The sequence below is a fragment of the Geotrypetes seraphini genome, chromosome 10 (assembly GCF_902459505.1).
Source record: "Geotrypetes seraphini chromosome 10, aGeoSer1.1, whole genome shotgun sequence".
NCBI classification, from domain to species: domain Eukaryota; kingdom Metazoa; phylum Chordata; class Amphibia; order Gymnophiona; family Dermophiidae; genus Geotrypetes; species Geotrypetes seraphini.
In genome coordinates this window covers 44,283,416-44,308,171 of record NC_047093.1, presented here as the reverse complement: position 1 = coordinate 44,308,171, position 24,756 = coordinate 44,283,416, and the positions used below count along the sequence as shown (strand labels likewise).

At 44.5% G+C, this 24,756-nt stretch overlaps 1 protein-coding gene across 2 annotated transcripts in view; it reads right to left on the bottom strand.

The window, feature by feature from the left end:
- Window positions 1-563: 563 nt before the first annotated feature.
- The window catches only part of WDR45B (WD repeat domain 45B), an 86,947-nt gene continuing 62,754 nt past the window's right edge, over window positions 564-24,756 (bottom strand). For both annotated transcript variants that reach the window (XM_033961030.1, XM_033961029.1), the window contains 3 exons: window positions 23,251-23,372; window positions 1,698-1,817; window positions 564-1,517 (listed from right to left, as the gene is read on the bottom strand). In XM_033961030.1, the coding sequence (XP_033816921.1) occupies window positions 1,711-1,817; window positions 23,251-23,372 (229 nt within the window). In that variant the 3' untranslated portion in view covers window positions 564-1,517; window positions 1,698-1,710. The remainder of the gene's footprint in view (window positions 1,518-1,697; window positions 1,818-23,250; window positions 23,373-24,756) is intronic.

Here is a 24,756-nt window from a genome sequence, read left to right as displayed (position 1 = left end):
GTAGAAATAAGCCAGCTAAGCAGATGGTAAAATCATATTGATACAAATATGGAAACATTCCAGTTTTACTCAAATGATGGTTAAAGTAATGGGGAGTATGTGACCAGACCCCCAAATGTATGCAGTTAAAAGGGGGCGAGCTTATGATCAATATAAGAACATAAGAAGTTGCCTCCACTGGGTCAGACCAGAGGTCCATCGCGCCCAGCAGTCTGCTCCTGCGATGGCCCATCAGGTCTATGACCTGTGAAGTGGTTCCTGACCATTTCTATAAACTACCTCTACTTCTATCTGTACCCCTCAATCCCCTTATCCTTTAGGAACCTATCTAAACCTTCCTTGAACCCCTGTAATGTGCTCTGGCCTATCACAACCTCCGGAAGCGCGTTCCATGTGTCAACCACCCTCTGGGAATATATCTTGGAATTTTTCAACCCTCTTCATTAGAACAGCCAAAGTAGTTTTCAGGTTTTTTCAGTGTACGTTTATTGCTAATTTCCATATCATAAACATATTCTACACATTAATAAAATAAACTACATCTTATAAACCAGACAGAAAAAGAACAGAATCAATCTGTTTTTATTAAGAAAGAAAAAGTACAAACAATGATGCAAATAAGTCATTTCCATGATTAAATATACAAGAAAAACATGCAATACTGGGTGTCAAAAATTGCAGGAAAAAAAAGTGTCTGTATATGACATCAAAGGAATGAATAGTTTGAAAATTAATAGTCAACTTCTCTACCAAGTAAATTAGACTTCAAATTTGAAGCACTTTGTGATTTCTCACACAGAGAAATCTATTCGCATACACAGTTAATGCATGGTTCCAGCTATTAAATATAGGAAAACACTTGAAGTTATGCCTTTGTTGTTGTAAAGGTTCTTACCTGTGCATGAATTTCAAAGTAAAGTGTTTTAGAGAATACATTTGTTACATAGTCTTGTTTCAGAAGCATGAAAAGCATATCCACAGCCGACATCTGGTGTAGTTCTTTTACAGGCTTACAAAGAGGTCTCTAGTCATCACATCTTTCCAATGATACTGTGCAAGAACATCCTATTCATTCTCTACTACCTGATTTCCATTGGATGGCAGGTAACTCAAAAATAGAACAAACTGTTAAAAAGAATCTGCCTTCAAAACCTCTTAGTAAGAATGTGGTCCCATCAGTTTTGGTAGTGGTTAGTGATGACAGTATATCCCAAGTCCAGACAGTTCAGTTTCTGACCAGATCTTACTTGGAAAAAAAATAGGAAAGAGGTTGATAAAGGCAGTCTTCAAAGGCTGGACGGACCATGGCTCTTCACAAAGGGTTTGTTTCCTAACCCCATCCTCCCCAAAGTTAAAGGTCCATTCTTCTAAGGCAAGGTGCTGGTATGACTATTTAAATCCTGTTAGACAATAAGGACTACATATTTACACATATGGTCACTTATCTCCACAGATGTGACAGGGATGGAAGGCCCAGTCCTGATACTTGAACAATTTTCAAGTCTGTGTGACTTTTCCTAGAACAACAACAACAAAAAATACTTTTGTTACACACAAACAGCCATATGCCAATGAAGATTCTCACATAGCACAACAAGGAATAGGAAACTCCTCAAGCTAGGCTGCCATTGTCATGTGAACATAGTAATATTGATGTGGTAGAATCCGTGACAACACAGGCCACAAAACAGACTCACCTTCACAGTCCAGTCACAGCTTATCATCCGTCATTTCTAGAAACTGAGCATAAACATCTCTGGAGCATTCCCCTTTTTGGTTAAATAAGAATTTGTAGTAGCTACCATCCGCACAAATTGCTGAAAAGCAAAGAAAAAAGTATTATGGTGAGGGGCAGATAACTAAAAATATCTACCACTACCAATTTCTATGGTGCTGGTATGCCATATACAGCCCTTCGAGATATGACTTACACATTTTTCCATGAAGCTTACTATTTAAGTCAAGACACACAAATGAGACAAATTTTGGAAATTCAGGTCTTATCAAACATGGTTAAAATCAACAAGGCTGTTATCAAACCAGACATTCACAGATTTAAGAGATCTCTCACAATAGTTAAGTGTTTAAGCAGAATTTTTGATATACCCAGAGAAGGCACCATGCATCAACTCAGGGCTATATGAGGCATATGTTCCATGAGAAGTGGAAGGTTCAGAAGCTGAAGCTGATGATGAAAGAAGAGCTTGCCTTCAGGAGTGATGCTGCGAGCAAGAAAAGGTAAAAAGTAGACACTTGTAGTAGGTACACAGAACAATGAACTGTAATTTAAGAGATGTTACACAGCCATGACAACATTGATAGGAGATTAATGTGGCTCAAGAGAATAATGAAGACAGTTCTCTGTTGACAGTACATTGTCAGAAACCCCAAGACAGATCTGAATATTTATTTAAATGGCACTATACGCAGTGCTTTGATAGAACTCATGGCTATTCAAAGATGAATAGTAATTTATAATATAAAACTGCAAAACTAATATGATCTGCATAATTCAACAGAATCCATTTTACCCCAAGAATCTTTATTTCATTTTTTTTAACAATTTTATCAAATCACAATACAAACAGTATAATAGAACATACAACACAAAATTACACAAAATATAACCCCCACCTTAATTTCCTCATCAACCAAAATTTCTAATAAATCCCTCACCCTTCCCAGAAAAGAGGTCTTGTCCCACTAACCACTCTAAAACAATGAAGAAAAACGAGGAAACTCTTATTATCCCAGGACAAGCAGGCAGCATATTCTCACATGTGGGTGACGTCATCTACGGAGTCCCGACGCGGACAGCTTTTCAAGCAAACTTGATTAAAGCTTTCAAGTTTGCTAGTGCTGCACCACGCATGTGTGTGCCTTCCTGATCCACTAGAGGGCACATACCCTCCTCATGGTCCTCAGTTCTTAGTTTTCCGCGGAGCCAGAAAGCCCTGTCTCTCTTCTCTGCGTTCTTCTAAGTGCCTTTCTAGCACCGCGGCTTCTTTATTTTGTTAGGGAGTCGCTGTGCGTTTGTTGCTTGATCGTGTATTTCTTTGTTTTCAAAAAAAAGGACTTTTTATTGTGTTTCTGCCCGGCAGGCCCTTCTTGGGCCTCAGCCATGCGGCTAGGCCTCATTTGGCTGCAGCTGTATTTTCTTCTTCCCTGGCCTCTCTCTGGGCTCACCTCGTGTGAGCAGGATGGCTGGGACCCTTTTTCCTTCGTTGGAATCGGACTGAGTAGCTTCGATCCCCGGTAAGTCTTCTTTCTTTCTGTCTTCTAGCTGCGTTACCTCGGTAATGCCATCGGCTGAGTCTCAGGCATTCCAGGCATCGAGTGCAGTCGTGCCCGCCTCTACGAGACCTTCGAAGCGTGCCTCCTTTCATGGGAATACTCATCTCGAGGTTGCCCTTTATGGAGCGCACTGCTGCACCTTTATTACCAGTTTCATTGGTACGGTGCCGACTTCTGAACCTCGATGTGCCTCGACGTCGACTGGGGCTTCGTGCCTCGGCGTCGACTGAGGCGTCGTGCCTCGGCGTCGACTGAGGCTTCGGGCCTCGACGTCGACTGAGGCTTCGGGCCTCGACGTCGACTGAGGCTTCGTGCCTCGACGTCGACTGAGGCTTCGTGCCTCGACGTCGACTGAGGTTTCGTGCCTCGATGTCGACTGGGCTTCGTGCCTCGACGTCGTGTGGGGCTTGGTGCCTCGACGTCGCGTGGGTTTGGTGCCTCGACGTCGACTGGGGCTTTGTGCCTCGACGTCGTTTGAGGCTTTGTGCCTCGACGTCGACTGCGGCTTGGTGCCTCGACGTCGACTGCGGCATGGTGCCTCGACGTCGACTGCGGCATGGTGCCTCACCGCCGCCTGAGGCCTTGTGCCTCAACGTAGAATGCGGCTGGGTGCTTCGATGTCGTCTAAGGCTTTGTGCTTCGATTTTCTGCCTCAATGTCGACTGGGGCTTGGGGTCTCGATGTCGACTGAGGCTGGGTGTCTCGGCGGATGCTTTGTCCCTTCGACGTCGGCTGCAGCCGTGTGCTCCGCGTCACTTGACGCTTGTGCTTCGACGTCGCCTGAGGCTTGTGCCTCGACGTCAACTGAGGCTGGGGGCCTCCTCGTCGGCTGGAGCTCTGTGCCTCGTCGTTGCCGAGGCTTCGTGCCGTCGACGGGAGCTTTGTGACTTGACGGCACTTGGGGCTTTGTGCCCTTTGGTTGGCTGTGGCCTTGTGTTTCGAAGTCGACTGTGGCTTGGTGCCGCAACGTCGCTGGGGGCTTTTTACCTCGGCAGCGGCTGAGGTTTTGGGCCTCGGCGTCGACTGCGGGTTTGCGCCTCGACGTCTCCAGCTCCTGTTCGAGAGGGTTCCCCGCTTTCTCTTCAGTTCATTCCGGGCAGCCGTGACGGAATCTTGTAGTGCGGAGTTTGGTTTCCTGGAGGAGACTCTCTCCCTGCTCCAGCTCTATTGCTCCCGCCATGCGTCATCTCGCTTGGCGCAGAGTGTGGCTGAGGATCCGAACCTCCAGGATCGTCTCGCCGCTTTTACTTGCGTGAGTTCTGCGCTTCTTGAGGCCTCTCTTGCGGTGGCCACTAACCGTCTCTCAGAACGCGACCGGTCCTTCGCCTATCGGGACGCCTTCAGCTAAATCCTGTCTGCCTTGGTGGTTTGGACTCCTTCTCCGGAGGGGCCCTCCGAATACCTTTCTTGTGTTATCTTGGCCTCCTTCGCAGCCGCCGCAATAGCTGCAGCAGCGCCGGGTTAGGGTTCAGCCGCCGGTTTCGGCGACTCCTGGCCGTCTTTTTGTCTATTCTCGCATAGCCTCCGGGCTGCTCTCCTTCTGGGGATTCCTCCCCTCCCTTCGGGAGGGATGTCTCCGTGTCTACGCACCGGGAGTATAGCCTCACTTCTGTCGGTTGGGCATTCCCATCCTCCCATCTGCGTCTGATCCTGGCCCTCCGTGACCTGCACTAGTTTCTAGTACGGGAGTGGGTCAGACTCTGGCCGCCCCAGTCTCGGGAGTCCGTCGGGGCGGACCTGGACCCAGTTTGTCTGCGCTCCTTCTTGTCTCGGCCTCAAGGGGAGGCCCTTGTTGTTTATGCCGGAAGGTGGCCCCTCTGTCCTCGGTCCGCCTCCGGTCTTTTCTGCCTCTGCCTCGGCAGGCCCCCTGTCGGCGCTTGAGTCGGCTGGTGTCTCAGCGGTCTTCGGCCTCGGCCGAGCTGATGCTGATCCTTTTGGGATCAGGGGTCTCCACGGTGGATGTCCCGATGTTCGCCTGGTTTCATCTTCGTGTTCCCCGCTGGACCCGAGCATCTCAGTGATGGCAGGATCGGGATCCCGCTTCCCAGCACATTGTGGTGCCTCCCTCCTTGACACGCTTGTTTCGTTGGTGGGCCACCTCTTCGTATCCCCGCATCAGAAGGTTCAGCCGATGGACTCCTTGGCATTGGCTTAGGGGTGCACCTCGACGGCCTTCGGACTCAGGGTCCTGGTCGGGTGCGGACTGTCGCAGCCGCATCAATCTGCTGGAGCTCCGGGCCATTTACAATGCCGTGGTGGATTTTCGTTATTGGTTGCAAGATTGCGGGGTCCTGGTGCGTCCCGACATCTCGGTGGCGATGTATTCTGTGACCAAGCCAGGGTGTACAGGTTCCCTGTTACTTTGCAGGGAAGCCCTTCGTCATTGGCAGGGGGCGTTACACCACTGCTTCTTTCTTCGGGCGGTGTATTTCCGGGGCGTGCAGCATTGTCGGGTGGACACGTTGAGTCGCCCTTTTCGGCCGCATGAATGGTTGCTTCATTCTCAGACTCTGCGGCATGTGGTTGTTCGGTGGGGAACCCAACAGGTAGTTCTGTTCGCTTCACCTCTCACTCACTGGTTGCATCGATATTGCTCGAGGATGTTCTCCCGGGTTCGCATCGAGGTGGATGCTTTCCTTCTCGATGGAATGGGCAGGTTCCTCTATGCGTTCCCTCCCTTTACTCTGATTCTCGGGTCTTTGATACACCTCCTGTCGGTCTGCGCCACCAGGATCTTGATGGCGCCTCTGTGGCCCTGGCGGCCATGGTTCTCCTTGCTCCTCCAGCGTGTCAGGGAGACTCAGCTTCTACCTATGTTCCCGTCTCTGCTGTCTCAGTGTTGCGGTTTCTGTTGCATTCCAATCTGCAGTCTCTACACTTATCAGATTGGTTCCTCCCAACGTGCCTCCCTCCTTCTGTTTCTCTCAGTCGGTGGGGGTGTTCTCGAGGCCTCTCGAAAGATCTCCACTCGGCAATGCTTTTCCCAGAGATGGTCCTGATTTGCTGCGTGGTGTGCTGAGCACCGCATGGATTCGCTCTCTGCCTCCTTGCCTTCAGTGCTGGATTATCTGTTGCACTTGTCTCGGTCTGGTCTCAAATCTACATCTTTTCGAGTCCACCTCTGTGCATTTGCTGCCTTTCATCGGCCGCTGAATGGGACACTGCTCTCCGTCCATCCGACGGTTTCCCGCTTTATGAGGGATCTCTTCATTGTACATCCTCCGCTCAAAGCCCCTCCGGTGGTTTGGGATCTTTGTGTGTTCCTGGCTTAATTGGTGATACCTCCATTTGATTCCATTGATGAAGCTCTTTTGAATTACTTCACCTGGCAGGTGGTATTCCTGGTTGCTCTCATGTCTGCTCGCAGAGTCAGTGAGCTGCAAGCTCTGGTTGCGGACCCGTCTTTTCCTGTATTTCATCATGACACGGTGGTCCTGCGTGCTCAACCCCAGTTCTTGTCCAGGGTGGTTTCGGACTTTCCTTTCGATCTTTCCATTGTTCTTCCGGTCTTTTTTCCGAAGCCCCACTCGCCTCCTGGCGAGGTGGCGCTTCACACACTTGACTGTAAGAGGGCGTTGGCTTTTTGTCTTCAACGCACTCAGTCTCCTTGGACGGTTCCTCAATTCTTTTTGTCCTTCGCCCTAATTGGTTGGGACGCCCAGTTTCCAAGCGCACCTTGTCCAACTGGTTGGCTGCTTGTATTTCCTTTTCCTACGCTCAGGCTGGTCTCGCGCTGCATGGTCGAGTCACGGGACATAAAGTCCGAGCGATGGCGGCTTCTGTAGCTTTCCTCAGGTCGACGCCTATCGAGGAGATTTGCAAGGCTGCCTCTTGGTCTTCGGTTCATACTTTCACCTCCCACTACTGCCTGGATACTCTGTCCAGGAGCGACAGCCGGTTTGGCCAGTCGGTTTTGCGTAATCTGTTTTCTTGAATTGCCAACTTCCCTCCGTCCCTTTTTGGTTAGCTTGGAGGTCACCCACATGTGAGAATATGCTGCCTGCTTGTCCTGGGATAAAGTACAGTTACTTACCGTAACAGGTGTTATCCAGGGACAGCAGGCAGATATTCTCACAACCCGCCCGCCTCCCCGAGGTTGGCTTCTTTGCTAGCTATCTGAACTGAGGACCATGAGGAGGGTATGCACCCTCTAGTGGATCAGGAAGGCACACACATGCGTGGTGCAGCACTAGCAAACTTGAAAGCTTTAATCAAGTTTGCTTGAAAAGCTGTCCGCGTCGGGGCTCCGTAGATGACGTCACCCACATGTGAGAATATCTGCCTGCTGTCCCTGGATAACACCTGTTACGGTAAGTAACTGTGCTTTCTCCTCCCTCATCTATAAGTCTGTGGAACTTAGAGGAAGCAAAACAAGAAAAAAGGAGAATTCATCTATGTGTAAAGGAGAGTTACATTACATTAAAATATATTTCTAGACTGTAATACCTTCCAGATCGATGCGGTTCACAACACTGCCATCACCTCAAATTTTAAAGCGTGTTTAGAACCAGACTATGAGATTGGTGGCAATAACTAATTTATGTATGCCCTCCCAAACCTCTAAGAGAAACATCTTCCTTTGGGAAGACCCTACCAATTGCTTCTCAAGCAACATCAATGCATGAAGGTGGTTACACAAACTCCAAAAAGTGGGAGGTGCATCACCTACCCAGTGTAAGATTGTTTTTATCCTCAAAGTGGCATTAGTTGGGGGACTCATTGGGTCAGTAATCAACCAGCCAAACAAAAGGGATTCTTTGGTATGTAAGCCATTCAAGATAATGCACACTACATTGGAAGCTTGTGTGCAGTGCTTTTTGTTTATAGCCTCTTAACCACTTGAATTTTTTGTGACTTATGTTTTTATATTTAAGACAACCAAGGACCCCTTAAGACCCCTTAGGAAAGCATTTTCATTTTACCGAAACAGGGCCTGTGTTGGGTCATTTGTATTTTATACATTATTTGGGTTTTATCTTATGGGTCACAAGTGACTGTATACACCCTTTGTGGATTGTTTTTAAGTTATCTGGAAGCTTATTAAACTGGTACATTCAAACATTGCCATAGAACAATTGAAATAATCATACCAAACATTTATGAAGCTCAAACATTACCCCAACGTGTTATAGCAATAAATTATTGTTCATACCCTTAAGGTCTGACTGACATCCAAATTTCATTTTGGACTCAAACTCTCTGAGACAGTAGTCAGGCACAAGAGATGACCGACAGGGCAGAAGCTCCAGAATGACACACCTATCTACTGGAAAAGATATTAGCAAGGTAAGACCCTAATCTGTTTTTCTAGTACAATAGGTATGTCATTCAGGATAGATGGGATATACAAAAGCAGTCCCAGAAATTTAGGGGTGGGACCTTTTAAAGACCCTAGGCCTTCACAGATAGACACTCCACTCTCCTTATGCTGATACAAATAATATGAGTTTTAATAATCAAATAGTAATAGCTTACAGGAACAAATCACACAGTATACAGAGTGATAGAGCATACACCAGGCTGGCCAGACTGATGGAGAATTTCCAAAGAGTTCTGACTCCTTGATTCAAGGAGCTTTCTTTTATATGATTCTGACAGCTCTGGCCCAAGTTGGTGCATGTTGCATTTCACACTTTCATTGATTAACATAATTGAGTGATTCTGTGCCACGCCTTTTTCCATATGCTTCTCCCTCACCCCCCCGTAAATGTCCTTTTAATATACCAAGTTCCTCTTTAGAGCACCTGGGCCTAACAGTTTTCCGGCTCTGTGGTTAGCCTTCTTGTATACTTCTGTCCGTGGTTCACCTTTCTTCTGGTGAAACTTTCATAAAGTTATCATGCGGCTTATATTTTTCATCAGAATTGTTTTTCTTTCTAACTACGCCCTCTGTTTCTAAGAAAAAGCAGAAGTGCCTTTCAGAGTTCACAGTGTCTTTCAGAGTTGACAATTTCTAGTCAGAGAGCCCATTTTGCTTTTTCAGCAATCATTTTAGGTCTTAGCTGTACTGGCCTTGCTTTGGCCTGCTACTGCTGTGACAGGGAAATTCTCGGGGGGCTTCACCTGAGCTTACAGGACTTTTCCTCCCCCTCCTCACTTTGCGGCACCCCATATAGTACTAAGGACCCAAAGGCAGAGTCCTCCCTTGCTGCACATTCCACTCTGTAAAAACTTGGAAAACATATTTAAAGTGGACCACGTTGCTGCTCTATAAATTTCCTTCAGGGAGATCACCCGGGCTTCTACTCATGAAGAAGCCAGGCTTCTAGTGCACGGGTGCCCACACTTTTTTGGCTTGCGAGCTACTTTTAAAATGACCAAGTCAAAATGATCTACCAACAATAAAATTTTAAAACACACAAAGCACAATGTACGCAGAGAAATGTTAACAAATAATGTTAATTATTTATATTCGAGGGGGGTTTCAAAGAGGTTAAGGAAGATGACTTTAAAATATGCAATGTCACCTCAGTAACAACTATACAAAAATAGATAAATATACCCCCTCCCTTTTTACTAAACCGCAATAGCAGTTTTTAGCGCAGGGAGCTACGCTGAATGCCCCACGCTGCTCTCGCCGCTCATAGGCTCCCTGTGCTAAAAACTGCAAAATATAGACAGCAGATTTAATTCTCAAAACGGACACATTTTGATCACTAAATTGAAAATAAAATCATTTTTCCTACCTTTGTTGTCTGGTGATTTCATGAGTCTCTGGTTGCACTTTCTTCTGACTGTGCATCCAATATTATTTCCCTTCTTTCTGTCTCCTGCATGCTTTCTCTCCTCCAGACCTCATTCCATTCCCCAACCAACATCTCTGTCCTTCCATTAGTCCAACTTTTTCTTCCTCCCTGCCTGCCCCCTGCCACCCAACACATTCCATTCCCTCCTCTCTCCCTACCCCCCTTTCTTTCCGTCTATCTTTCTCTCTCCATGCCCCCTTTCTGTCTTTCTTTCTCTCTGTCTTTCATTCTGTCTCCCTGCCCCTCCTGTCTTTCTGTCTCCCTCAGCCTCCATGTCTTCTGTCTCCCCTTTCTTTCTTTGTCCTTTTTCCCCAAACCACCGTTGCTGCCGAGTTCTCCCTGTTCCCCGATGCCACAACAAGCCAGCAGTGACTGCAGAATCGCCAGGCTTCCCAGCCTTCCCCCCGACGTCAATTCTTCTCCGACAACAGAATTGACAGGGGGAGGGGGGGAAGGCTGGTGTGCCTGGCGCTTCTGCAGTCACTGCTGGCCTGTTACGGTGTTGGGGAAGCAGGGAGAACGCAAAGGCAACGCGAGTCTATCGCGGGGCCCGGGATGGGCTCCACAATCGACTCGCGTTGCCTTTGCGATCTACTGGTCACTCACAATAGACCTTTTGGACACCCCTGTTCTAGTGGAATGCGCCTCCATGGAGACTGATGACTGCTTTCCATAGGCAATATATGCTGACAAAATGGCCCTGCGGCTCCATCTGGAAATCAAGGCCTTAAGATGCCAGTGTGCCACATCTAGTCTGACTGATGAGCATAAAAAGATGGTCAGACAGCCTGAACTCATTGGTAACCTCAAGATATCATAGACGGCCTCTCTTCACATCTAACTTTTTCAGAATGCTGTCCTTCCTAGATCCTGTGGACTGGAATGCCAGCCAATCTGACCTCTTGATTGACATGAAAAACTGAAACAATCTTTGGTAAAAAGGATGAATGGGGCACATAGAAACTCCACCCTCCATGATCTTAAGGAAGGGCTCTATGCAGGGAAGAGCCTATAGCTCCAAGACTCTTGCTGAGGTAACAGCCATGAGAAAAACCATCTTGAGCGTAAGATCCATCAAGGACACTTCCTTCAGTGTTTTGTACAGAGCCTGACTGAGGCTTTGCAAAACCACGTTCAGGTTCCAATATGTAAATGGGTGTTTTATCAGGGGCCTGAGCCGCAGTACTCCCTTTAAGAACCTAGCAATGTCCAGATGAGATGCCAAGGAAGCTTTGCGCTCTCAAGCATTGAAAAGAGAGTCCCACCACCCGGACTCTGAGAGCCACCCCTGTAAGACATTTGTCAAGGCCAGCCTGGAAGAAAACTAATACCACTGAGATTGGAGCAGAGAGAGAACGTCTCCACCTGCTCCTTAATGCAGCAGTGATGGAAAGTTTCCAATGCCTTAGACTAAGCAGAGACTGTTGTAGGCTTTTTGACTCTGAGAAAAGTAGCAATCACCATCTCTATCCTTTGCTCGCTAACACCTTGCGCTCAAGACTCGTGTCATAAGCGTAAAACGATTCAGATCTTCTAAGACCACTGACCCCTGAAAAAGGTCCAGCTGCACTGGCAGTTTGAGACCTGCATCCCTCTGAAGACAAAGTAGATCTGCATACCACGGTCTGCATGGCTAATCTAGTGCCATGAGAATTACTTTTCTCAGATGACCTGCAATTCTGTGGGGTGTCCACCCTGTCATGGGCCACGCAGGAAACACATACAAGAGCTCCTCCTTTGACCAAGGCTGGACCAGAGTGTCCAGACTTATGCTTTCGGGCTCAAATCTTTCAACTGAAGTGGTTCACCTTATTTCTTGCTGTCGCCATCAGATTGAACATTAGGCTACCCCAGTGACAAACAATGGCTTGGAATGCTGTGGCAGACCGCATCCATTCTTCCAGATTCACTGTCTGTTTGCTGAGAAAATCAGCCTGGACAATGTCCACTCCCACTACATGCACCGCTGAAAGAGCCTGAAGATGACACTCTGCCCACCAGAACAAACAGCGGGCCTCCAGACTCAGTTGCACACTCTTGGTGCCTCTCTGGCGACTGACAGTTAACAGTTATTTTATTTGATATACAGTAATTTTATTTGATATTTTTAACAAAAAAGTCAAATCAAAGCAGTTAACAGACTGACATTGTCCGAGAAGACTCAGATCGCTTGTCCCACCAGACTCCCTCTCCAGCTTATGCAACACCAATCACATGACTCAAAGCTCCAATCTGTTGGTCGACTAATTATGTTGGGAAGCTGACAAAACCTCTGGATCAGGCGGCTATTGCAGCAAGTTCCCAGCTGAACAGGCTGGCAACTGTTGTTGCAATTACCCACAAAGCTATTCTGAGAGGCAAGCCTCTTGTTAACGCTTGTGAGTGGAGTCACCAGCCCTTACTGGCCCAGGATTTTGAAGTCCACAGCAGAGACATCTACAGGGAGTAGAGAATGACATGGGGGAAAAATTTGTTCCCATCCCCCCCATCTGATCCCATCCGCACAAGCATTGAATAGTTATTTCATACTGAACTTATTTTATTAATATTCTGTACAATTGTCATTTTATAAATCACAAATATAGAACAAGGATCAGCAAAACCCGTCTCCCTCTCCTTTTTTTATTTTTTTTTGTTATACATAATTTTAATATTTTTTTTACTTTTTATCATTGTAAACCAACCAGATACTTGTGATGGTTTGCATATCAAAATATTAATAAACTTGAAACTTGAACTTCCCCTCACAAATATCCCCTCCACCATCAAGAAAACTGAAGTCCAATTACTACAGAATGCTACACAGAAAAATCAAGCTAACAGAATACTTCAGTCACACATGGCAGGAATAGTGTTAAGGGAATGCAACTAGGACAACTATCGCCTGGACAGAGAGATCCCTAAGCTACCTGGAAGCTAAAGAAGCACAGTCTGGACTTTGCAGTCCCCAGTTATGTCTAACACCAGCTCTAGCAAGATATATATTTCAAATCTGATATATTCTAATCATAAAATAGAATATAAAATTATATTTTTCTACCTTTTGTTGTCTCATCATTTTATTCTTCAAATTATGCTGGTCTCTGTTTTCTTTTGTCTTCTCTTAACTCACTTGCCAAGGTCTCATGACAAATTTGACATTTCTTCTTTCTCCATACTCACCATCCATCTTTTTCTCTGTGTATGTATTAGAAATATGATGGCAGATAAAGGCCAAATGGCCCATCTAGTCTGTCCATCCCACAGTAACCATTATCTCTTTTTCTCTCTGAGAGATCCCACGTGCCTATCCCAGGTCCTCTTACATTCAGATACAGTCTCTATTTCCACCATCTCTTCCGGGAGACTGTTCCACGCATCTACCACCCTTTCTGTAAAAAAATATTTCCTCAGATTACTCATGAGCCTGTCATCTCTTAACTTCATCCTATGCCCTCTCACTGCAGTTTCCTTTTAAATGAAAGAGACTCGACTCATGCACATTTATATTATGTAGGTATTTAAACTACTCTATCATATCTCCCCTCTCCCATCTTACCTCCAAAGTATGCAGATTGAGATCTTTAAGTCTGTCTCCATACTCCTTATCACAAAAACCACACACCATTTTAGTAGCCTTCCTCTGGACCGACTCCATCCTTTTTATTTCTTTTTGAAGTTGCGGCCTCCAGAATTGTACACAATATTCTAAATGAGGTCTCACCAGAGTCTTATACAGAGGCATCAATACCTCCTTTTTCCTACTGACCATACCTTTCCCTATGCAACCTAGCAAACTCCTAGTTTTCGCCATCACCTTTTGAACCTATTTGGCCACATTAAAATCATCACATACAATCACACCCAAGTCCCGCTCTTCCGTCATGCACATAAGTTCTTCACCCCCCAAACTATACGTTCCCTCTGGTTTTTGAAGCCCAAATGCATGACCTTGCATTTCTTAGCATTAAATTTTAGCTGCCAAATTTCAGAGCATTCTTCAAGCTTCACCAGGTCTTTCTTCATTTTATTCACACCAGCTGGCGTGTCTACTCTATTGCAGATTTTGGTATCATCTACAAAGAGGCAAATCATACCCACAACTCTTCAGCAATATCGTTTATAAAAATGTTAAAAAGAACAGGCTCAAAAACAGAACCTTGAGGCACACCATTGGTAACATCCCTTTCCTCAGAGCGATCTCCATTGATCACTACCCTCCGTCGCCTTCCATTTAACCAGTTCCTGACCCAGCCTGCTTCTTTGGGACACATCCCAAGGGCACTCAGTTCATTTATCAGATGTCTGTGTGGAACACTGTCAAAGGCTTTGCTAAAATCTAAATACAACACATCTAGCTCACAGCCTCTATCCAATTCTCTGGTCACCCAGTCAAAGAAATTGATCAGATTTGTCTGACAAGACCTACCTCTAGTGAATCCATGTTGCCTCCGGTCCTGTAATCCACAGGATTCCAGAAACTTGACCATTCTCTGTTTTAAAAGCATTTGCATTAATTTGCTTACCACAGAAGTCAGACTTACTGGCCTGTAATTCCTTTCTTCCACTTTTGTAGAGAAGGACCACATCTGCCCTTCTCCAGTCCTCCAGTACCACTCCCGACTCTAGAGACTCATTGAAAAGGTCAGTCAGTGGAGCTACCAGAACTTCCCCAAGTTCCTTCAGCACCCTTGAATGTACACCATCCGGCTCCATCTCTTTGTATTGGGTGTAACACTAGACCAGTGCCTAACCATGAAGGACCAGGTAGGCTCCATAATCAGAAAGGGTTTTTTCACTCTCTGGAAACTCCATTAGAGCATATTTTGATATGCCAGCATTTAGAATCCTGGTACAATCCCTCGTACTGAGTCAACTTGATTACTGTAACATCGCCTATTTAGCAATTTCCCAAAAGAATATGTGACGATTACAATTAGTGCAAAATGTAGCAGTCAAACTGATTTTCGGGCTGAAGAAGTTTGATCATGTGACACCTTACTACCAACAGCTGCATTGGCTACAGATGGAGGCACGCATAAAGTTTAAGTTCACCTGTTTCTGCTTTAAAGTACTATATGGTCTAGCCCCTAAATACATAACTGACCATTTCTCCTTCTCATAAGAGAAGTTCACATTTGAACTTCGTTTCCCCTCCAGTTAGGGATGTAAACTCAAAAGACACCATCAACACCTTTTCTCACATCAGGCAGCATTATGGGGTAAAGATCTAGAACAATTGCTTACGCCTACTACTTATGGGGAATTCAGGAAACGCCTAAAAACATATCTGTTCCTGAAATATCTAGGCAGCTGACCCGTACAACTCTTTCTCCTCAATAACTGATCCCTTGAGCTGTTAATCACTAGCTTCCACCCTGTTAAGTTCAATCTATTGTACCATCTTTTAATCTTTGTAAACCGCATAGAACTTCACGTCCTGTGGTATATAAACTGTTATTATTATTATTTATTTTAGCTAGCTCCTCACGAATATAACCCTCTGAAAATCGATCAGGGTCTATTACTCCTCCATCCCTATTCACATTTGTCTTCTACAGTCCCGCTCCTGGCGCTTCAGCCATGAACACAGAACAGAAATATTTGTTAAGCCATTCAGCCTTTTATTTATCCGCTTCTACATATTCCTCCCCTTCACCTTTGAGTTTCACAATGCCACTTTTTCCTATCACTAATATATTTAAAAAATGTCTTGTCTCCCCGTTTTACCGTGTCAGCTACACGACCAGCCTCTCTTAACTTTCCAGATATTTTTGCCTATCTTCCCTCTTTCTGCGATCTTTTGTAGTTTATGAAAGCTAACTTCTTATTCCTTACTTTCTCAGTTACTACTTTTGAGAACCCAAGCGGCCTTCGTTTCCTCTTACTTTTACTTACTTGCCTCATAAAACGGTTTGTTGCCCTTACAATTGCTCCTTTCAGTTTTGCCCACCGCATTTCCACTCCTTCCAGACGTTCCCACCCAGACAATTCCTTGACGTAAACCCCCATCCGAACAAAGTTAGTTTTTTTTTAAAGTCTAGAACCCTTGCTTTTGAATGAGTCCTCTCTATACTCATCTTAATATTAAACCATACCATGCAGTGATCACTGGATGCCAGATGATCACCCATTGTAACATCAGAAACACTTTCCCCGTTTGTAAGCACTAAGTCCAGTATGACCCCATCCCGTGTGGGTTCCATTACCAACTGCTGGAATGGTTCTCCTTGTAGACAATACAGAATCTCCCTGCAATAGGGATACCCCAATCAACATCCAGCATGTTAAAATCACCTATTAGCAAAACTTCCCCTTTTTTAGATATATTCTGAATGTCTACTATTAAATCTCTATCTACTTCTTCTGTCTGTGAAGGAGGCCTGTATATCACACCAATATAAATATATTCACCAGTCCCTCTTTCCAAATTGATCCACAGTGCCTCTTCCTTGCCCTGCAGATCCTGCAATTGTGTAGCTTTAATATGTTTTTTAACATATAACGGTACTCCTCCTTTTCTTCCTAGCATGTCTTTCCTGAACAGATTATAGCCCGGTATAACTGCATCCCAGTCATGGTTCTCTGTGAACCATGCCTCTGTGATCGTCACTATATCTAACTCCTCTTCTTCCATCACAACTTCTAGATCCAAAATCTTGTTTCCCATACTTCGAGCATTAGTATATACTGCTTTCCACACATTGCCTCCTTTTCCCATCCGTGTAGAGGTATTCTCCATGTTCATCATCTCCCTTCTCTATGACTCCAATACGTCCCTTTCTAGTATTTCCCCTGTGCCCATCTCCCTGTCTTCATCATCTCTCCATTCTATGACCCCGTCCCCTGTGTACAGTATCACTCCTCTATATCACTCCTGTCCAGCATCTTCCTTCTGCGTTCTTATTCTCCCCCATGTCTAGCATTACTCGTCCCCCATCCCTTCTGTGTCCATATACACTCCCATGTCTAGCATTACTTCTGTGTTCCATATACACTCCCATGCAGCATTCCCCTTTTTGACCCTGTTCCTATGCTCCCATCCATGCCCACTATCTCCTCTCTTTTTGTGTATCACCCTTATCCTATCTCTAACACCAATGTGTCTCACACTCTTTTCTCCCTCCCTCCACTATGTTCAATATTCACTCACTCTTCCTTCATCCCCTTGGTTCAGCTTTTTCTCTTTCCTTCTCTCCCTTCCTCCCTGCACCTCTCTCCCTTCCCTTTCCATGGGACCAGCACCTCTATCCCCTCCCTTCAGTGCCCAGGTGTGCGTCTGGCACCTCCCTTCCCTCCAGCTCTACTCCACCGACCACACGGGCCCAGCACCCGTTTTCCTTCTACCTCAATACCAAGACCAGATCCAGCAACTGTCTCTCTTCCCTTCAGCTCTAGCCGGTCCAGCAGCCCAAGCAACCCCACCCAACGCGGGTCCAACAGCCCTCACACCCTCCCTCCCCCTCCAATCACTGGCAGAAAAAACAAACAAACAAACCTGAGACTCTGCAGGTCAGCCCCTTTGCGCCTCCCGGAGTGGGCCTACCAGCCAGTTGGAAGCTTCCTGCATGCAGCGCTGCTCCAAACCTTTTTGCCACAGAGTCTCTCCTTCCGATGTAACTTCCAGTTTCGCCAGAAGTTACATCAGAAGGAGGGACTCGATGGCAAGAAGGTTCCCGGAGCAGCACTGTGTACAGGAAGTTTCCAATTTGCTGGTATGCCCACCCCGGGAGGCGCAAAGGGGCTGACTCAAGAGGGTCACAGGTTTGTTGTTGGGTTGTTGTTTTTTCTACTAGCAATCGGGGAGCCACAAAGGGAGGGTGTGAGAGCTGTTGGACCTGCGATAGGGAGAGAGGGGGACTGCGATCACAAGTGGGGCTGCTGACCGGGAGGCGTAGGAAGGGAGGCAACTCATAGCAGATCCTTTACTGCAGGGACAAGGCCATTCAAGTTTCAAGTTTATTAGGATTTTTTATATACCGCCTATCAAGGTTATCTAAGCGGTTTTTACAATCAGGTACTCAAGCATTTTCCCTCTCTGTCCCGGTGGGCTCACAATCTATCTAGCGTACCTGGAGCTATGGAGGATTAAGTGACTTGCCCAGGGTCACAAGGAGCAGCGTGGGGTTTGAACCCACAACCCCAGGGTGCTGAGGCTGTAGATCCAACCACTGCGCCATACACTCCTCACGCTTTATGAGGCAGTGAATGGCCTTACCCCCGTACCTGTGGCAACCAGTTGATTTCTTCTTCCGTTCCTGCAGGTTACCCACAGCTAGCCGCGGGAAATAGTCACCGTGTCATTCTATAGCAGAGTGTCCGACTATTATGACCTTGATAGCAGAGTGCTCTGAAGAGGATGCATGTAAGCTTTTGCCCAAGGGCCCACATCTATTGTGGCTGCCATGGAGCCCAGCACGTGAATGGAGCTGGCTTAGCCAACAAATTTGTTATCTGGGGACACAGCTTTTGTCTGTGCCTCTGGAAGACAGACGCAGCCCTCTGCTGTGTTGAAGAAAACAAGTTGGCTTTTTCATTAATTCACTATCCAACCCAGGCTCTGCAGAACCCAGACTATTTGAGTAACCGCTTGTACTTCTGAGAACGGGGCTCTGCCAGTCATCCATCCAGTGATCAGCCAATCATCCAGGGAATCCACAAACCAGTCTATTAAAGGCTGAATTTGATTTATAATTGATTTATAATCACTCCGAATGATCTCCAGCACCCAACGGTCTGACAAGATCTGCGATCAGACCTCTGCATACTCCGAGAGCCATCCCCCTATCTTCAAGGGAATGGCTCCAGACCTGGTGTCATTGTGATTTCTTAGAGGCTGACGCAGGATGAGAAGTAGAGATTTGGTTCCGCCTGGGTCCTGAAAATCTCTGTCTTGAATCGTTGTAGGATCTTTGAGTGGAGGTTCCTCCTGAGTACTGCCTAAAGAACCTGCAGCCATGAAAATTAGATCATCCAGAGACTCTTGACGTTCGTGGACTGTTGTCAGGTAGAAATTTTGGCCGATGATCTGCCACGTTGGCCATGAGATTGTCCAGCCCCTTTTTGAACATTTGTCCCTTGAAAGGAAGTCTGTTGAGGGTAGCCTTAGAAGTGGAATCTCCTGGCCATTGCCTGATCCAGAGCATTCTGTGGGCTGACATAGAATAAGCCAAGTCTTTACTCATGACTCTGAAGATGTCATAGAGAGCACTGGCCACATAATATACTCCTGCTAGTAGGAGCTGGGGGAAAAGGTTTGCCTTCCGCCAGTGCAAGCCCCCACAACCTGGTATGATAGGCATGTGTCATAAAGAAAGCCACTGCTTTGATTCCCAAGACTAGTGCTTCAAATTGTCTTAAGGATCACATCCACTCTGCGATCCTGAATATCCTTTAACACAGCACCTCCCTTACTTGGCAGGCATTTGGTTATCTGTGCTACTAAGGAATCTACCTTAGGCTGAGTAAATGTCGGTCATGTCATGTTGACCATTGGATACAGCTGAGCCATTGTTTTGGCTACCTTTAGGAACTCTTCAGGAGCATCCCAATGATCATATCAGGATGCCAGGAAAACAAAGATAACTGGGATCTCACTCCACTTAGAATAGAACAGGGAGCAGATGGGATCTGTTGGGAGTCTAAGTTTAACTCCCGGAGGGAGTCAGCAACCACATTTGCTGAAGATCTTTTATAACCATTAGTTATATTTAAGATCTTTGGACTTCTGATGCAAGTACACTTGCCAAAGCATGGCTGTATTGGGTCTTTGGACATCTGTACTCACTTCAAATATAATGTTCTTTATGCAAATAAACTTGTGTTCTTATTTCTGCTGGAGTCACGTTTGCAGATCTTTCAAACTATTTAAGGCTAACATCAAATCTGACTAAGCAATTATCTTACATAAAAATATGACCCTGAGGGAAATTAATTTCAAATTTTGTGGAGTGCATACAGTCATGTGAAAAAATTAGGACGCCCCATGAAATGTTCAGTCCTTTTGTAATAAATGTTCACATATCGATGCTAAATCTTTTATTTAGCTCTGAAAAAGAAAGTGATGTAATTGCAAGTAAACCACCCAAATTTCCTTGATTTACTTATGAAACAACAGATATCCACAAAAATGTGTATTCTGAGGAATAAATTAGGACACCCTATACCCTAACAGCTAGTGTTATCCCGTTTGGCTGAAAAAACTGCAGTGAGACGCTTCTTGTAGCCATCTACCAGTCTCTGACATTGGTTTTGAGGAAAGTTTGGCCCACTCCTCAATGCAGAATTCTTTCAGCTGTGAGATGTTAGAGGTGTTTCTTGCATGTACAGTCCCATTTCAAATCACCCCACAGCTTCTCAATGGGATTAAAATCAGGGCTTTGACTCAGCCACTCCAGGGCTCTCCATTTCTTAGTTTTCAGCCAGTCCTTGGTGGATTTACTGGTATGTTTTAGGTCAAGGGTGACCTAAAACAAGGGTGTCAAATGTCGGTCCTCGAGGGCCGCAATCCAGTTGGGTTTTCAGGATTTCCCTAATGAATTTGCATGAGATCTATTTGCATGCACTGCTTTCATTGTATGCTTATAGATCTCATGCATATTCATTGTGGAAATCCTGAAAACCTGACTGGATTGTGGTCCTCGAGGACTAACATTTGACACCCCTGTTTTAGGTCATTGTCATGTTGCAGGGTCCAGTTCCACTTCAGCTTTAATTTTCTTACAGATGGTCTCACATGTTCTTCAAGCACCCTCTGATACACGGTAGAATTCATGGTGGATTCTATGATGGTGAGCTGGCCAGGTCCTGCTGAAGCAAAGCATTCCCAAACCATGACATTTCCACCTCTATGCTTCACAGTTGGTATAAGGTTCTTTTCCTAGAATGCTGTATTTTGTGTACGCCAAACATGTTCTCTTTTCTGGTATCCAAATAATTCAATTTTAGATTCATCTGTCCATATAACACTATTCTAGAAGTTCTGGTGTTTGTCTACGTTCTCACTGGCAAACTTCAGTCTGGCCTTGATGTTTCTTAGAGAGCAAAGGTTTCCTCCTTGCACACCTCCCATGCAAGTTAAATTTGTGCAGTCTCTTTCTGATTGTAGAGGCATCCACTTTCACATCAACAGTAGCTAGAACCTGCTGTATGTCCCTTGATGACATTTTAGGGTTTTTGGAGACTTCTTTTAGCATCTTCCAGACTGTTCTGGGGGTCAACTTACTTGGACAGCCAGACCTGGGCATGTTGGCAGTTGTTTGGAAAGTCATCCACTTGTACACTATTTTCCAGACCATGGAATGGCCAATGTCAAATTATTTTGAGATCTTTTTAAATCCCTTACTAGACTTATAAGCTTCTACAATCTTCTTTCTGAAGGCTTTAGATAGCTCTTTTGATCTCACCATGGTGTTCACTCACTGCAGCAGTCATGAGCACACCAAACTAAATGTCTGAAGTTTAAGTAGGGCAAACCTCCTTCAAATGCTGAGTAACGATATTCTAATCATGTGCACCTGATGTGATACACCTCTATGTGATTTGAGCCACTTTAAGTGGGAGGATATGTGGAGGTGTCCTAAATTATTCCTCAGTTAGAATACACATTTTTGTGGATATTTTTTGTTTCATGAGTAAATCAAGGAAAACGTTTATTGTTTACTTACAATTACATCACTTTCTTTTCTTTTCCAGAGATAAATAAAAAAAATATATTTGACATCGATATGTGAACATTTCTTAAGAAGGAACTGAATATTTCATGGGGTGTCCTAATTTTTTCACATGACTAGAAGATGAGCTTATAAAAGGTGAAGTTATGTAATGTAATGTAATGTAATTTATTTCTTATATACCGCTACATCCGTTAGGTTCTAAGCGGTTTACAGAAAATATACATTAAGATTAGAAATAAGAAAGGTACTTGAAAAATTCCCTTACTGTCCCGAAGGCTCACAATCTAACTAAAGTACCTGGAGGGTAATAGAGAAGTGAAAAGTAGAGTTAGAGGAAAAATAAAAATAAAATAAACATTTTAACAAGACAGCATTGATCTAAATACTTTGGAAGGGAGAAGAGAGGAGAGAAAGGAATAGAAGCAGAAGGGGGAGCCGTTGAACAGTAGAATTCTGGAGAAATTTAAATGATAGAAATAGAACAAAACAAAGACAAAAGGCAAAACAATAGATAAGATTAAAGATAAATCATAAGCTGGAAAGAAAAATAAAATAAAACTTTGTCTTCAATCTACGGTTTCAGCGTCAGTGATGAAGTGGAGCAAGTAAGTTTAGGAGGAGCGATTGACGTTTCCAGAAAGGGCTTCTTCAGGGAAGAGACTTGGCAGACAGTCCCAGGATGCCTATGTCTCCTCCTCTGCGATGTTCTCCCATCCATGCATTCCCTCCCAGACACACTGCCCGTGCCCCAGCCGCTCCAAGGAGGCTGCCCCAGATGAGGCCCACGGTGAATGCAAAATGCAACTCTGCACAATCTTTGATGTATCTGGGAAGTTGGAATATTTTTCTAAGTATGTCTCTTGGGGCAGGCTCTATGGGTAAGGAGATATATGTAGATTTTGATGGAATGAGTGAGCTCCTATAGTAGAATTGCATTAAAAAAGGTACATTTCTAGAAACCTTGAAGCCAGAGACAAACCAAAGGGGTCAACTGAGAAAGGCCTCTTATAGACAAGGAGGTAGTGTTAGCAACTTGGATGTCCTTCCATGACACAGTTGAGAAACATTTCATAACTCATGGAAATTGAGTTTCAGACTGATAAGATGCTGTAATCAGGAAATTTGGTCAAAATAAATTGGACCTGAGGGCTCTCTATCTCAACTCACTATACCCAACAGCATGAAACAAGGTATTAAGTCTATGGCTGAAGGACTAAATATTGGACATGGGGGTGGCTCAAATCCCAGAACATTTAAGCTGGAGCAGCAATAATGAAGTGAACATAGGGGCACAGAGGTCTTGTTTTTGGATATTTAGAGCTATGTATTAAGTTAAAAATGAATAAAACAAGATGTGAACTAAAATAAAAATAGGATATTCCTTTTAAAGTTTCACTTCTACCTGCCAAAGTTCTCCTGTCTAGTGCTTTAAATCATTGATTTTATCATATCTAATTTACCTGTTTTCTGGCTAGCAGTTTAAACATTGTTTTAAACCAAATCCACAATTTCCTGTGTGCTGAATTCCTAGGCTCTAACAGTTTATAGAATATTACCTATGACTGCATTTGTTTCTGTTCCGAAGGCACAAACACAGGGAGAGCCTGAAGGAACCTGAAATTTGGAAAAACTCCACTTTGAGCTGAAGTATTTTGGAAGAAAGCTGGCTGATGCCAAACTAGGGGGGGAAAAAAAAAAAGAAGAAAAAAGTGGTTAATTTCTCACTATACTTTCAGATGGACAATAAAATAGCCTCGGGTTATTCATAGTTACTCTACGATGTACTAAAAGTAATCCAAAGGATTTGGCACACATTAAATGTTCGTTCTGTATCTCCAAATATCTTTGAAGGAAAATCTTTCTGGTGTTTACTTGTGGATTAGTTTCATATTCATTTTGGTGGACTACCTACTACAAGCACTGGCTGATCATTAGAATGGTCCTACTTCCTCTATAGCAGCCCAGGTGGTACTTTAGAGGAGCTAGGTCACATGAAGAGCCACGTTTGATAGATTCATAAGTGCATAACTAACATTTTTATTGATAAAAAACAGATTGTAATTGAAAAACCTTTAGAAGAATGTCAGCGAGATGATAGATATAGAATGTTGCCTTTTCAAGCTACATGTCTGAAGCTCATTTGTTTCAGAGAACAAATTAATAACACAATTTTCATTGAAGATTTATAGGGATTTTTAAAAAATATATAAATAATTTTTCATATATATATTACTTATTAAAATAAAAAATTCTTAGTGACATATTTTTGAAAATCATTAATACAAGACATAACTCCCAACGTTCTTGGTTTTATACTCCTTTCTCATATCTCCCCTCAGCTGTCTCATCTCCAAGTTGAAGAGCTCTAGCCTCTTTATCCTTTCCTCATAGGGCATAGTTCCATCCCCTTATTTTGGTAATCTTTCTCTACCTTTTTTAATTCTACTTTATCTTTGAGATGCGGTGATCAGAATTGCACACAATAACCAATTTATTCTCCATTTCTTTCCTAATAATTTCTAACATTATATTTCCTTTTTTAGTCACTGCTATACACCAAACAGAGGATTTCAATGTATTGTCAACCATAGCACCTCGATCCTTTTCCTGGGTGAAGGGGCACACATATATGCCTTGTAAGCTTTCTAACTTTGTTTGTGCTAGAAACACAGACACAGTCTGTTTTTCCTTCTTCTGCTACTTGTGACAAGGTCTTCCTCCCACAGCTGTGTTTATCTAGATAAGAAGCTTTAGATAAGAAAGCAACTTTAGATAATATGCCATAGTTGTGCTCCCCCCTTCCCTTTCTTTGTGCTTGTTACTTTTTTTATAGCTTTCATGTATCCTGTTACCAAATATGGCTTGTACTCACGTCATATGCTGGCAATACTGACCTATGTAAAATACTATAAAATTGAATGGGGAACTGATAATAAATGGACAATCTCCTTGGGACAAGCCTGAGCGTTTTTCTTCCTAAAGAGACTGTCTCCAGATATCTGAGAGGCGACAGAGTGTGTGCAAGGTGGTTTTGGGACCAGAACTGGAATAAGTCCGTTTCA